General features: G+C 47.6%; 1 protein-coding gene across 1 annotated transcript in view; it reads right to left on the bottom strand.

The window, feature by feature from the left end:
- Nucleotides 1-11,269: 11,269 nt before the first annotated feature.
- Nucleotides 11,270-16,229, bottom strand: part of LOC125629643 (uncharacterized) — a 29,652-nt gene continuing 24,692 nt past the window's right edge. Inside the window, 2 exon segments of the mRNA XM_075118183.1 lie at nucleotides 11,270-11,406; nucleotides 11,409-11,884. Of these exon segments, the coding sequence (XP_074974284.1) occupies nucleotides 11,332-11,406; nucleotides 11,409-11,884 (551 nt within the window). The 3' untranslated portion in view covers nucleotides 11,270-11,331.

The following is a 16,229-nucleotide window of genomic DNA, read 5'->3' as shown; positions in this document are numbered from 1 at the left end:
AGGTTCTGATACGTGAGGTTTCACATGGGGTCCATGGAGCTGGAGAGGACAGAGCTGGGCCCAGAGTCCCGGGGAAGCTCCTCAGTTAGTTCCTGGAAGACCCAAAGGAGAATGTGAGATTCAGGCCTCGCTGATCCCTGGGCACTTCCCAAAGAAGAGGCTGCCCAGACACAGCCAGCAGGATCCTCTGGCAACACAGCTGGGCCCTGCCCTCCCGATTCTTTCCTTCCCCTCCAACTTGACCCCTCTTTTGCCCTTCAATGTCTTCCAGTTGCCCCCTATCTCTCCACCACCAGCCTCAGCTGCCCTCCAGCCCCACAATTTCCCACTTGTCCTCTATCACTTACACCCAGAATTACCCCTTCTCTGCTGCCCAGTCCTCAGCCCCAGGAATCCCTACTCCCTGCTGCCCCCTTCACTGATCTCTCCCCCCAGCCCTGGGGAGTTCTCTTCTCATCCCGGGTCTCCTGCCCTCCCTGCAGGTACCTGGTCCCATGTCCCACTCACCATGACCCTTTCCTCCAGGCTACTTTAGAGTTGGACATCTCCAGGGTGTCCTGCCAGCTCTTCTATGCTGCGAAGTACACCGGCGATGCAGGAAGTGGATCTGCTCAGCCATGTCCTGAACCCTGCACGATGGGAGCCGGACATAGAGAGTCTGTTAGCCAGAGATACCTCATGCCATTTGTGACGAAGCGGGACTGTTCTTAATGTTTCCTCTGAATATTGTGGGGGTGCCTCAGTTTCCCCTGTGCAGTTCTTAAGTATCTAGGTGGTGGGATAAGGGTGTATGATCGTTGCAGAGCCCTAGAGGGCAGGTGTGTGCACGGGTCTGGACACAGAGAATGGCCAACACCCTGTTTCCTGGCAACTGATGGCCTGGGCCCTTCCCCCCTGCAAGGTGAGAGCTAAAGGGCTGGAGAACAAAGGAATCAGGTGCCCTCCTGGCCCGGGAAAGGGACAAAGCCCAGAAGAGGAGGGGCTGGAGAGAGTTTTCGGTTTGGGGCTGGCTGGGGACATGAAGTGAAGTGCAGATGTGGTTGTCTGGCTCACTGCCCCCCAAAATGGACCCAGCGAGCGGTCCTGTTCTCTCTACCTACAAGCTCTGTGTTAGACCATGTACCTGTTGTCTAATAAACCTTCTGTTTTACTGGCTGGCTGAGAGTCGCATCTGACTGCGAAGTTGGGGTGCAGGACCCTCTGGCTTCCCCAGGACCCCGCCTGGGCGGACTTGCTGTGGGAAGCGCGCGGAGGGGCAGAGGATGCTGAATGCTCCGAGGTCAGACCCAGGAAGGTGGAATTTGTGTGAGCTGTGTGTCCTGAAGACAGTTTGCTCACAGAAAGGAGACTGCCCCAGAGTCCTGACTGGCTTCGTAGGGAGCAGTTCCAGAGCATCGCCCGGGGACTCCGTGACACCATTCAAACCGGCTCTGGGTCTCATGCCCACCATGGGGGAGGCCAGGAAAGGGCCCCCCTTTCCCAAAACCAGCACCTCCTCCATCAGAGGCAGGGACAGGAGCTGGGACATGGCCTGTGGAGGGAGGGGACCCTGGATTGTGTGGGACAAATGTCCCCTTCTTAGGGGATCTCAAATCTTAGGGGAGAAGCATCACCAGTAGGGGCTGTGGATTGTCAGGGACTAGAGCCCTCCACAGGGAGCGAGCAGGGCTGGGACGAGGGGCAGGAAAGATTCGGTTCCCACTAAGATAGGCCATGTTAATACCTTGTCTGCACCCTGGAGTTGTTCCATGATGACCTCTGGGCAGCTTCCTCAATGGCATCCTCCTCCTCCTCCTTCATTATCAGGTCCAAATTCCTCCTCTTTGTGTTCCTCCTCCTCTTCCACTGTCCAGATCTTCCTCCTTCTCTTCCTCATAGACTTTAAGGCCAATAGGGACCATCATGATCATCTGGTCTGATGTCCTGCACATTGCAGGCCACAGCACTTCACCCACCCACTCCTGTAACAAACCCAGAAACTCTGGCTGAGGTACGGAAGTCCTCAAATCATGATTTAAAGACTTCAAGTTACAGAGAATCCACCATTTATGCTAGCTTAAACCAGCAAGTGACCTATGCCTCATGTTGCAGAGGAAGGCAAAAAACCCAGAGTCTCTCCCAATCTGACCTGGGGGGAAATTCCTTCCTGACCCCAAATATGGAGATCAGTTGGACCCTGAATATGTGGACAAGACCCAGAAACCAGGAAACAATTCTCTGTAGTAACTCAGAGCCCTCCCCATTTAGTATCCCATCACTGGTCGTTGGGGATATTTGCTAATAGCAGTCGCAGATGGGCCATATGCCTTTTTAGGCAACCTTATCAAACCATCCTCTCCATAAACTTATCAAGCTCAGTCATGAAACCAGTTATGGTATTTGCCCCCCGGAGCTGTTCCATAACTTCACTCCTCTGATGGTTAGAAACCTTCATCTAATTTCAAGCCTATATTGTTGATGGCCAATTTATATGTATTTGTTCTTGTGTCAACATAGGCTTTTAAGTTAAATACCTCTTTTCCTTCTCTGGGTTACCCCTCTGAAGTATTTATAGAGAGCAATCGTATCTCCCCTGAGCCTTCGTTTGGTTAGACTAAGCAAGCCATGCTCTTTGTGTCTCCTCTCCTAAGCTAGGTTTACCATGCCTCTGATCATCCCTGTAGCCCTTCTCTGCACCTGTTCCAGTTTGAATTCATTTTGCTTAAACACAGGAAACCAGAATTGCACACAGCATGCCACGAGGTCTCACCAGTGCCTTGTATAATGGCAATAACACTTCCCTATCTCTATGGGAAATACCTCGCCTGCTGCATTCTAGAATTGCATTAGGCTTTTTCACAACCACACCACATCGGCGGCTCATAATCATCCTGCGATCAATCAACACACCCAAGTCTCTCTCCTTTTCTGTCACTTCCAGCTGATACATCCCCAGTTTATAGCAAAAATTCTGGTTGTTAGTCCTTAAGTACATGACCTTGCACTTTGCACTATTAAATTTCATCCCATTTCTATTACTCCAGTTTTCAAGGTCCTCCAGAGCTTTTTGTGTGGGATTCCGGTCCTCCTCCATATTGGCAACGCCTCCCAACTTTGTGTCCTCTGCAAATTTTATTAGCACACTCCCACTTTTTGTGCCAAAGTCATGAATGAAAATGATAAATATGACTGGTCTCAAGACCCATCCCTGAGGAACTCCACTAGTTACCTCCCTCCAGTCTGACAGTTCACCTTTCAGTAGGACCCGCTGGAGTCTCTCCTTTGCCCAATTCCGTATCCACCTTTCAATTCTCATATTAATCCCCATCTTCTCCAGTTTAACCAATAATTTCCCTTGTGGAACTGTATCAAATGCCGACATCCAGGTAGATTAGATCTACTGCATTTCCTGTGTCCAAAAATCAGTCACCTTCTCAAAGATACTGATTAGTCTGATACAATCTCCATTTTGTAAAACCATGTTCCATTTTATCCCAATTACCATTGACCTCTATGTCCTTAACTACGTCCTCTTTCAAAATTTGTTTCAAGTCCTTGCACACAGTTGAAATCAAACTAACGGGCCTGTAGTTCTCTGGATCACTTTTCCCCCCTTTCTTAAAAATAGGTACTATAGTAACAATTCTCCAGTCACAGCGTACGACCCCTGAGTTTATGGATTCATTAAAAATTCTTGCTCTTGGGCTTGCAATTTAATGTGCCAGTTACTTCACTATTCTTGGATGGAGATTATCCAGCCCCCCTGATTTGGTCCCATTAAGTTGTCTGAGTTTGACTTCCACCTTGGATGTGGAAATGTCTACTTCCATATCCTCATTTCCATTAGCCACCCTGCCACTACCCCTAAGCTCTTCATTATGCTGTTAAAAACTGAGGCAAAGTATTTGTTTAGGTGTTGGGCTATGCCTAGATTGTCTTTAATCTCATAGAATCATAGAATATCAGGGTTGGAAGGGACCTCAGGAGGTCATCTAGTCCAACCCCCTGTTGTATGTAACCTGTTGCTTAAATCAGCCTGTGTACAAAATAACGGTGACACCAATTTTTTAAAAAGGCAATCCTAGCAATTACAGACTGGTAAGTCTAACTTCAGTACCCCGCAAATTGGTTGAAATTATACTAAAGAACAGAACAATCGCAGACACAGATGAGCACAATTTGTTGGGGAAGAGTCAACCCAGCTTTTGTAAAGGGAAATCATGCCTCACCAATTTATTAGAATTCTTTGAGGGAGTCAAGAAACGTGGACAAGGGTGAGCCAGTGGATATTGTATCCTTGGACTTTCAGAAAGCCTTTGAAAAGATCCCTCACCTGAGGCTCTTAAGCAAATTAGGCTGTCATGGGAGAAGAGGGTAGGTTCCCTTGTGGATCAGTAACTGGTTAAAAGGCAGGAAGCAAAGGGTAGGAATAAATGGTCAGATTTCACAATGGAGAGCGGTAAACACCAGGGTCTCACAAAGATCTGTACTGGGACCAGTGCTGTTCAACGTATTCCTAAATGATCTGGAAAAAGGGGTAAGCAGTGAGGTGGCAAAGTTTGCAGATGATACAAAACTACGCAAGCTAGTTAAGTCCAAAGTAGATGGCAAAGAGTTACAAAGGAATCTCACAAAAGTGGGTGACTGGGCAACAACATGGCAGATGAAATTCAATGTTGATAAATGCAAAGTAATGTGCATTGGAAAATGTAAATCCCACCTGTACATACAAAATGACTGGGTCTAAATTGGATGTTACCACTCAAGAAAGAGATCTTCGAGCCACTGTGGAGAGTTCTCTGAAAACGTGTGCTCAACAGGCAGCAGCCATCAAAAATGCTACCAGAATGTCAGGAGTCATTAGGAAAGAGATAGATAATAAGACAGTAAATATCACAATGCCACTATATAAACCCAGTGTACACTCACTCGTTGAATATTGTGTGGAGTTCTGGTCACCCCATCTCAAAAAAGATCTATTAGAAATGGAAAAGATACAGAGAAGGGCAACCAAAATGATGAGGGGGATGGACCAGCTTCCGTAGGAGAAGGTTAAAAAGACGGAGACTGTCCATCTTGGAGAAGAGACGACTGAGCGGAGACAACTGAGTGGCAGGGTGACCAGATAGCAACTGTGAAAAAATGGGACGGCCGGGGGGAGGGGGGGGGGGGAAATAGGCACCTATATAAGAAAAGGTCCCAAAAATGGGACTGTGCCTTTAAAAACAGGACATCTGGTCACCCTACTGAGGGGAAATATAGAGGTCTGTAAAATCATGAATGGTGTGGAGAAAGTGAATAAAGAAGTGTTATTTACCCCTTGACATAACACAAGAACCCATGGTCACCCAATGAAATCAACAGGCAGCAGGTCTAACACAAAGAAAAGGAAGTACAGGAAAACAACCATCCCTATTAACCAACCAACCAGTGCATGCAGGTCCAGAAGCCGGTGATCTCTCCTGTGCCCACTAGATGGCGATGCAGCCTCACACTTTTTCATTCTCTGGATAATCCAAATGTTTGATTACCCGATGTGGCCCTGGTCCCACTTAGATCAGATGAACAGGGTTCTGCTGTACTTCCTCACCCAACACACAGCCAACCTGTGGAACCAAAATGTTGTGAAGGCCAAAACTTATAATGGGTTCAAAAAAGAATTAGATAAATTGATGGATAGGTCCATCAATAGCTATTAGCCAAGATAGTCAGGGATGCAACCCCATGCTCTGGGTGTCCCTAAGCCTCTGACAGCCAGATGCTGGGGATGGATGACAGGGGATGGGTCACTTGATGGTTGCCCTGTTCTCTTCATTCCCTTTGAAGCCTGTAGCATTGGCCAGTGTTGGAAGACAAGATACTGGGCTAGATGGACCATTGGTCTGACCCAATGTGGCCATTCTTATGTTCCGAAGTTATGTTCTTGACATTGTTTATGCTCACCACCTTTGGGTAAATCTCATGCCTGATTGCCTCAGAAACCTTTGTCCCCAGTTAACTTGCCAAGACCAAACTGGTTAGCAGTGGACCTGTAGCTTCCAGATGGCTATTGCAACCTACTTCTGGACCAACTTCGCCACCCTCCTGCATGTGTCCTGACGTTGCAGAACCAGGGCAAGCTGCTCGCAAAACTCCAGAAATGTTGTTCTTCACAGGAAAGTTCTGGAGTCACTGCTGGTCATCCCAGGTCTGCACGACGACGTGATCCCACCCGTCTGTGCCTGTGGCCCTTCTCCACAGATGCTGGACTACATAGGGGGCATCAGCAGCTATACCAAGAGAAATGAACAGCACCAGCCAATTGACATGTATCCTCCTCCTGCGACAGGAGCCTTCAGTAGGTCAGTGTGAAGGAGCAGACAAACTGCTTCCTGGCAGAACAGGGGTTAAATAAAACCCATGGGTTCAGCTAGCCTGCCGAGCTATCCCCACAGCCAATGCCAGGCCTGGAAGGGGGAGAAAAGAAGGGAGCCTGGCTCAGTTGGGGGCTGACTGGCAAGGAGGCAGGAGCTCTCTGTCCTACCCAAAGGGATGGACCAGTGACCTGCCACCCAACGCAGCCACTGGAGACAAGTACGCCTTTCGCTGCCCAGTGCAGCCTGCGGGTACGCGCCAACTGCAGGGTGACTGGGCCAGCAGGGACACGGCCCAAACTAAGCAGGCTTTCGTAGGAAGTAGCCCCAGGAAATGGGTCTTGAACCCACCCTCTCCCCCGGCCGGGCGGGAGAAACATCTCCCCTGTTTAGGGTTGAACTACACAGGGCCCTGGGCTGGGATCTTGTGGACAGGGAGGGCCCAGGTCCCCTTACAACCCTCCCCCCACCAATGACCCAGCCACTAGGCCGCCCAGCCACCGAAGGCTCTATCACAGTCAGAAAATGCCACCAAAATGTCCACAGCATCTCACAGATGTTCTGCCCAATGTATGAAACAGGAGTGAAAATACAAGCAGGGGAAATTCTTCAAATGGGGCCTCACCCAGGTTGCTGGCTCCAGTGGCCGGCAGCTTGCAGACCCAAAACACAGCTTGGCTGGCTGTATTGGCGGGGGAGACAACTTCTGATAAAGCGCTGTGGGAGGGACACACAAGTGTTTCCGTGGGGCACAAGGAACAAAGGGCTGAAGAGGCTACAGCTGGGAGAGCGCTAGGAAGCCTGGGAGAGGCTGATGTGACCTGGTCTGCGCCTTGCACAGTCTCACCCCGGTGAGCGCTGGGGTGAGACTCGGGTCTTAACATTCTCAACCCAGGGTCACCGTTCAGTGTGGACTCTCCAGCACAGGCTTAGACACACTGAGCCTGCAACTCGAGTCCCGCACACCCCGGCTCACATTGCAGTGACTGTTACAGTCTGACGGGGAGACAGTTACACAACTTGTCTCCCTCAGGAACTTTCCTCTTCACAGAAAGTTTATTTTAAAGGTGATCAACATAAATTGCATTTGAAATGGAAACAATTAGAGTCTATCTTGGGTGTCTATTCTCCTATATGCTACTTCTCTCAACGCATTTGGAGTGAGGTTTTACTACAGCACTGCTTAATCCAAAGAGGCTGAATTACGTCAAATAACTTTTCAGAATTAGCCACCATCTTCTAAAATACTGATGCAACAAAAACAACACAAAAAAGAAAGAAAAGAAATAAAAAACAATATTTGCAGTCTTACAATATAATTCCTGTTATCACATAATCAGTCTCTTATTCTGTAATGATTAACTTCATGTTTAATTCCATTATCACTGGTAACAACAACATATTCAAACATTACAAAAACTTAACATATGGGTTAGTTTTCTCTCAATCCTCATTTCCACCAATGAGCCCTGTGTAATGCTCTGTTCTCCACTAACATAGGTGCCTTCCATTTCTGAGAGTTCATTTGTCTCTGGGGTATGTCTACACTGCAGCATAAGCCCGTGATTGAGCCCAGGCTCAAGCCTAAGCCCTTTGCATCTACCCTGCAATTGCACTAACCCAGGGCTTGGACCCAGGGTCCCAGGACCCTGCAGGGTTGGAGGGCCCAAACTCAAGTTAAGCTGAGACCCAAGGCTGAGCCCCATTGCTTTGCAGTGTAGATGCAGCCCCGCTTGACTGGGGTCCCAGGAGTCAGCTGGAAGTATCCCACAATTCCATAAGACAAATTCCTTAATCCTCTCTACCCCAACAACCTCCAATCCACACTGAAAACAGAAGCCTTTTCCACTTTGAAAATGGCAGCAGCTCAGGTCAGCATTAACCCATTCTCTTCTGACTACTCATCTGGAAGCACGCTATCAGAGAGTCTCCTGGGTGTGCAAAGGAGAGCGAACCCATCAAGTCTTTGGCAAAGCAAGAGCCTTCCTGGTAACATGCAGGGTGGGTGGTAAATTTTCCCAAAGTGCACCACAGTCCTAGAACTAGAGCAGCTACTTTTGGGGGGTGGGGGAGACACAAGGGAGTATGGGATGTGGCTACTTTGACTTGGGTGTGCGCACTGCCGTGTGACCGCCACAACCCTAGGTTCCAGCACACGTTAGAAAAGTCTAACACACTCAAGCTCAGGATTTCTTCACAAAGGTCAGACTCAAGTCCCACTAAGCCTGGGATTACATTGCAGTGTAGATATACCCGCTGTCTTCTGCTGTAAATCTGAGGTACATTCTGTCAAACAAAAGCAATATCCAATTATGAGACCAATCCGCCTTAAGAAAAGAGAGGAAAAACCCAAAACACATACGGGTAGAAGACACTTTCAACTTCATATAAAATGAAATTCCAGAGCAGGATATAGCTGATAACACAAAATCAAAAGAGATTCTCCCATTGTGTTCTCCTCTGATCCATTCAAACTTGCTTCACTCGGTGCCATCTCATTATTATTTCAGAGTAACAGCCGTGTTAGTCTGTATTCGCAAAAAGAAAAGGAGGACTTGTGGCACCTTAGAGACTAACCAATTTATTTGAGCATAAGCTTTCGTGAGCTACAGCTCACTTCATTGGATGCATCCGATGAAGTGAGCTGTAGCTCACGAAAGCTTATGCTCAGATAAATTGGTTAGTCTCATTATTATTGAGTCATGTTACTTATAAAAGTTTTAGTTTCATCACAAGGGGGAAAAGCAGCCAACCTTCCCATCTGCAAACAATCCCAGCTCAGCAGGAAAAAGCCCAGAAGCAGCTTTGCCAAGAGATGGAAGCAGAGATGAAAGCACAGAATGATTACTGTGTCTTTGGGATCCATTCAAATTCTCCCTCCAGGATTGAAACTTTCATCTCTAGCCCCAGTGAGTCTGATTTACGATCAAAGTGTGACACCTAAGCACAGGGAGCGCTCAGAACACGGCATCACGTGACACTTTGGGAGGTGCCGGGGTAGAACGTGGGGAGGATAAACACTATTGTGGCTCACACAGAAGCTAATGCTGCTGGGGCGAGAGGGGATTGTGACAATGATGGGGAAGGAGGGAATCCCTTTGACTCACCCTGTCTCCTTCGGCTGAAATGACACATTTTTCCTGCTCTGCTCTTTGTTCTATTTCAATCTATTTTAATTGACGAAAATGGTAGAAAAAATACTTCTGTCCAGCACAACCCTAAGCAAGGTGAGAACAACTGGGATTGAGACAATCTGTCCCCAAAGGAACAACAAGGAGTCCGGTGGCACCTTAAAGACTAACAGATTTATTTGGGCATAAGCTTTTGTGGGTAAAAATCCACTTCTTCAGTTGCATCTGAAGAAGTGGTTTTTCACCCCGAAAGCTTATGCCCAAATAAATCTGTTAGTCTTTAAGGTGCCACGAGACTCGTTGTTTTTGTGGATACTATCTAACACGGCTACCCCCTAATACTTGTCCCCAAAGGGGAACTCGATGACTAATAATCACTTTGTAATAGGGGAATGGTATCGTCGTGACTCTCGTGGTTTGTTTAGAGTAGGAAGAATGATCGAGGTGAGCTCAGGTCAAGGAGAAACCTAACCCCAGCCACTGTACCCAGATTATGTCTGCATTGCAAATGTAGTTGTGTTGTTACAACAAGTTCACTAAAATGAGCCACTACGTCCATGCAAAATCCCAGTGGAGACAAGGTAGTTTCTACCTCAGTGTGGTTAGTCAAGGTCAGCGCCATCTCCCCCACCTGGGGCTGATGGATATTTCTGGCAGGACAAGGACACGCTCCCAGGACTTATAAGACAAAGGAGTTGATAAAGGATAAAGACAAGGCTGAGTGTCTTTCACAAAGCTCACGGAAGTCACGGATTACGTCACTTTCCGGGAGCTCCCATGACTTCTGCAGTGGCTGGTGTGGCTGACCCTGGGGCCGCCCAAGCTGCACTGACTGCTGCTTGGTCAGCCCCAGGCAGCTGGCTCCGGGGGCTGCCAGAGCAGCCGCAGTGGGGCCCAGGTCACTCTCTGCCCCAAGCAGCAACAGCAGCAGCAGCAATGGGGCCCCAGGCTGAAGCCCCCCGCCAGCATCTGTAGTGCCCCAGAGGTGCCCCCCACGCCTGCAGAGCCCCGGAGGCTGCCCCCCACGCCTGCAGCGCCCCGGAGCCCCCCCCCGGCACCTGCAGCGCCTCGGAGGCCCCCCCCCGGCACCTGCAGCGCCTCGGAGGCCCCCCCCGGCACCTGCAGCGCCTCGGAGGCCCCCCCCGGCACCTGCAGCGCCTCGGAGGCCCCCCCCCCGGCACCTGCAGCGCCTCGGAGGCCCCCCCCGGCACCTGCAGCGCCCTGGAGGCCCCCCCCCGGCACCGGCAGCGCCCTGGAGGCCTCCCCCCGGCACCGGCAGCGCCCTGGAGGCCTCCCCCCGGCACCGGCAGCGCCCTGGAGGCCTCCCCCCGGCACCGGCAGCGCCCTGGAGGCCTCCCCCCGGCACCGGCAGCGCCCTGGAGGCCTCCCCCCGGCACCGGCAGCGCCCTGGAGGCCTCCCCCCGGCACCGGCAGCGCCCTGGAGGCCTCCCCCCGGCACCGGCAGCGCCCTGGAGGCCTCCCCCCGGCACCGGCAGCGCCCTGGAGGCCTCCCCCCGGCACCGGCAGCGCCCTGGAGGCCTCCCCCCGGCACCGGCAGCGCCCTGGAGCCCCTCCTCCAACACCTAAGATTTAGTCAGGGGTATTTACATTATAAGTCATGGGCAGGTCACAGGCCATGAATTTTTGTTTATTGCCCATGACCTGTCCATGACTTCTAGTAAAAATACCCATGACTAAATCGTAGCCTTCATCATGGGATTCACCACAAAGAAGGGGGAGGTGTGAAAGACAGAGGCAGGCAACTCACGTGGAGCTGAGAGACCACACTGAAGAAAATGGTGCAAATGATGTGGGAATTAGCTAATGTATTTTACAAAAAAATCTTTGTCCAGCCCTAGTCAAGACATTTACGGCATTACTGTATGGGTTCTCTTATGTCTGATAAAAGCCGAGTCCTGTCTAAAACTTTTCCCCGCGCTCAGGGGCATGTGAAGGATCTCTCTCGCATGTGGATTCTCTGATGTTTGCTGAGAGTCGAGCTCTGGCTGAAGCTTTTCCCACACTCGGAACACTTGTAGGGTCGCTCTCCTGTGTGGACTCTCTGATGTTTGATCAGGTCCGAGCGCCGACTGAAGCTTTTCCTGCACTCAGAGCACGTGTAGGGTCGTTCCCCTGTGTGGATTATCTGATGTGCGATAAGGTGTGTGCTCAATCTGAAGCTTTTCCCGCACTCCAGGCATTGGTAAGGTCTCTCTCTCGTGTTCATTCTTTCATGTCGAATAAGGTCTGAGCCACTACGGAAGCTTTTCTCTGGCCTATGCTGACTCTCACAGGCTTTTGTCTCTGCACAACTCCAAGAAACTTTCCCTTTGGATCTTCCTGCTAATGTCCCTCGTGGTTCTACTCGCTCAGCATCTTCCTGCTGGGAATACTCCTTGTTCTCACTCACCATCCCATCTCCTAGAAAGACAGAGAGAGAATCCAGACATAGGTCACTCCCTGTGCTGGGGAGAAAGGAAACCTCGGGGACAGGAATGGGAAAAGGTGGGAACAAACCAAAATAAGTGCAGGAGAGACAAAACAGGATTTGATTGCCACCCTCTCCCCTGCCAAAGCCCTTCCCCACATGACAGAGAGGTGGCCAATAAATTTTCACACAGTACACCATGGTCCAAGAGCTAGAGCAGTCACATTTGGGGTATGAGGGTACAAGGGACTTCGGGATGTGGTTACTTTGACTCGGGTCTGCGCACTGCTGTGTGGACGCCAGAGCCCTAGGTTCCAGCACATGTTAGAAAAGTCTTAACATAGGATTAAAATCTATCGCAGACACTCAAGCCCGGGGTTTCTTCACATGGGTCATCTGACTCAAGTCCCACTAAGCTGGGGTTACACTACAGTGCAGACATACCCGCTGTCTTCTGCTGTAAGCGTTGGTGGAAGGGGTCTCATACTATGTGAGAAGATTTGCATCATGAGAAAACCACCTGTATTTTATTTTCACATTTTCTAATCTGTCAAGGAAGCAGGAGGTGGAGAAGTGATACAAATGCATAAGACACAAGAGCAAAGCTAAGAGACGAAAGCATAGAACTGGGACTCAACATTCCTGTATCCTGCAGTTCAAACTTGGAGTCTGACACATTCAGTCCTTCACTGACCGTCATCACGTGCACAGCATGGAAGTGCTCCTTGTCCAAAAAGGCCATCAGATGGTGAAGGAATGTACGCTGAAGGCATCAATTATTTCTCTCTTTGCCTCATTAAGCTTTCAACCCAAAAGGCAAAGGACAATTGCTCCCAGTTTAACCATGGCATCCTTTGGCACCAGAATGAATGCCCCTGAACTAAGAAGTAGTGTTCTGAAAATAAATAGTTTAGCTGTGTCATGGGATATCATAGTTTCCATTTCTGGGGTGAAAATCAACCACTGGGTATCTGCTATTTCTACCTGAGTTCTTGTGTACTCCTAGGCCTTGGTTGGGGTAACTTGACACTTCTCTGGATTAGCATCCTTACCAAACCACACCAAATGTCAGTAGTGATAGTGAGGAATAGCTTCCCCAAACATGCCTGGTTTATTTATTTAATCTGGTGCCACAGATCTAAGATAGAGACTAAATTCAGGCCTGGATCAGAATCCCTGTAACCCAGGGATTTTGGGGTGTTTATTAAAAACAGGTATAATCCTGCAGCTGTCTCACATTCAACACTGATTTCATTTTATACATATTTGCAGCATCTACAAGGGATGAGCTCATTAGCAATTATCTTTAAAAAGTCATGGAAGACAGGACAGACTCCAGAAGACTGGAAAAGGGCAATTATAGTGCCCATCTATAAAAAGAGAAATAAGGACAACCCGGAGAATTACAAATAGTCAGTTTAACTTCTGTACCTGAAAAGATAATGGAGCAAATAATTTGCAAACACCTAGACGATAATAAGGTGATAAGTAACAGTCAGCATGGATTTGTCAAGAACAAATCATGTCAAACCAAACTGATAGCTTTCTTTGACAGGGTAACAAGCCTTGTGGATAGGGGGAAAGCGGTAGATGTGGTATATCTTGACTTTAGTAAGCCTTTTGATACTGTCTCGCATGACCTTCTCATAAACAAACTAGGGAAATGCAACCTAGATGGAGCTACTATAAGGTGGGTGCATAACTGGCTGGAAAACCATTCCCAGAGAGTAGTTATCAGTGACTCACAATCATGCTGGAAGGGCATAACAAATGGGGTCCCGCAGGAATCGGTTCTGGGTCCAGTTCTGTTCAATATCTTCATCAATGATTTAGATAATGGCATAGAGAGTACACTTACAAAGTTTGCGGACGATACCAAGCTGGGAGGGGTTGCAAGTGCTTTGGAGGATAGGATTACAATTCAAAATGATCTGGACAAACTGGAGAAATGGTCTGAAGAAAACAGGATGAAATTCAATAAGGACAAATGCAAAGTATTCCACTTAGGAAGGAACAATCAATTGCACACATACAAAAAGAGAAATGACTGCCTAGGAAGGAGTACTGTGGAAAGGGAACTGGGGGTCATAGTGGACCACAAGCTAAATATGAGTCAACAGTGTAACTCTGTTGCAAAAAAAAAAGTGAACATCATTCTGGGATGTATTAGCAGGAGTGCTGTAAGTAAGACACGAGAAGGAATTCTTCCACTCTACTCCGCACTGATTAGGCCTCAACTGGAGTATTGTGTCTAGTTCTGGGTGCCACATTTTAGGAAAGATGTGGACAAATTGGAGAAGATCCAGAGAAGAGCAACAAAAATGATTAAAGGTCTAGAAAACATGACCTATGAGGGAAGATTAAACATGATAACAGTTTTCAAGTACGTAAAAGGTTGTTACAAGGAGGAGAGAGAAAAATTGTTCTTCTTAATCTCTGAGGATAGGACAAGAAGCAATGGGCTTAAATTGCAGCAAGGGAGGTTTAGATTGGACATTAGGAAAAACTTCCTAACTGTCAGGGTGGTGAAGCCCTGGAATAAATTGCCTAGGGAGGTTGTGTTTTTTATTTACGTTACAGAAAGAGATAGGTGAAGTATTGTAATTTCAGGGCTAGGCACAAACATAACAGAAAAATAAGTAATGCTAGGCCTGGAATGTTCAAAACAAAATTCTAGTCTTGTGCTTTTGTTTAATATCTGCATAACCGTCAAAATATAAAATATATGTCATGTTTAAACTTACAACATATCCCCTACATGGAAGGTGTAGCAATTACTATCTATGAAAAACATGTCACAGAAAATATTAGCTAAAGTGATGTAGGGAAAATTGTGAAACTCCCCCCAGTTAGGTATAAATACAGAAGGAATAAGCACAGAATCTCTCAGACACTGTGAGCACTGTAATCCTGTCTTCCACAGGGATTGGTAATGTAGGTACTCTTCCTTTCTGTATTAAGCTGTATTAATCTTTGACTAATAATCATTGATGAATCAATTGATTAAGCCTAGTTATTGGACATCTCTTCTTTTTAATTCATAACGTACCCACAACAAGTGTGAACGTGTCCAGTTACTTCAGTTCGTTGCACAATCTGTGGTATGCCTCTCTTCACTGTTTCAGAGTACACATTTTAAAATGGTTGTTTCCTTGGGAGCATGCCCAATAGTTTGCAGTCTTCTTTCCCAATTATTGAACTGCACTTGAACTTCCTCCATGTCACCATACAGAGGTGGGGAAAAGACACATATAAAATAAGACATTATCATTTTAGAAAGCGGTCATTTGTCTCAAAGTCCCCAATAAATCTGAGGTACATGCTGTCAAACAAAGGTAACCTCCATTTATGAAACCAAACCGCCTTCAGGACAGAGAAAAAAACACACAACACAGAGGGGTAGAAGACACTTTCATATAATATTAAATTCCAGAGCAGATAATATCTGATAACTCAAAATCAAAACAGATTCTCCCATTGCGTTCGCCTCTGATCCATTCAATTTTCCTTCACTCTGTGCCACCTCATTATTATTGAGTCATGTTACTTACAAAAGATTTAGTTTCATCATAAGGGGGGAAAACAGCCAACCTTCGCATCTGCAAACAATCCATGCTCAGCAGGAAAAAGGCCAGAAGCAGCTTTGCCAAGAGATGGAAGCAGAGATGAAAGCACAGAATGATTACTGTGTCTTTGGGATCCATTCAAATCCCCCTCCAGGCATGTGACACTTTCATCTTTAGCCCCAGTGAGTCGGATTTAGGATCGAAGTGTGACACCTAAGCACAGAGAGCGCTCAGAACATGGCATCACGTGACACTTTGGGAGGTCCAGGGATAGAACATGGGGAGGATAAACGCTATTGTGGCTTACACAGAAGCTAATGCTGCTGGGGCAAGGAGGGATTGTGACAGTGATGGTGAAGGAGGGAATCCCTTTGACTCACCATGTCTCCTTCAGGAGTCACAGAGGCTGAAATGACACATTTTGCCTACCCCACTCCTGCTCTTTGTTCTATTTCAATCTATTTTAATTGAGGAAAATGGTAGAAAAAATACTTCTGTCCAGCACAACCCTGAGCAAGGTGAGAACAACTGGAATTGAGATAATCTGTCCCCAAGGGGAACACGGTGACTAACAATCACTTTGTAATGGGGGAATAGTATCAATGTGTTGGATCATATTAAAGAAGTTCTGTATTAAAATCACAAATGAGTTTGATTCCCCAGAGTTTAAATTCCAGGGTATTACTAATTAAGAGGTCTCTTGGTTTTTGGTACTGTTTCTCTCCCTCTATGTGTGAAACTTGCAAGCTGCTAATTGTGTTAGTACATTCTA

Source organism: Caretta caretta, chromosome 11 (assembly GCF_965140235.1).
Source record: "Caretta caretta isolate rCarCar2 chromosome 11, rCarCar1.hap1, whole genome shotgun sequence".
Taxonomy (NCBI): Eukaryota; Metazoa; Chordata; order Testudines; family Cheloniidae; genus Caretta; species Caretta caretta.
This window is presented reverse-complemented; position numbering and strand designations above follow the sequence as displayed.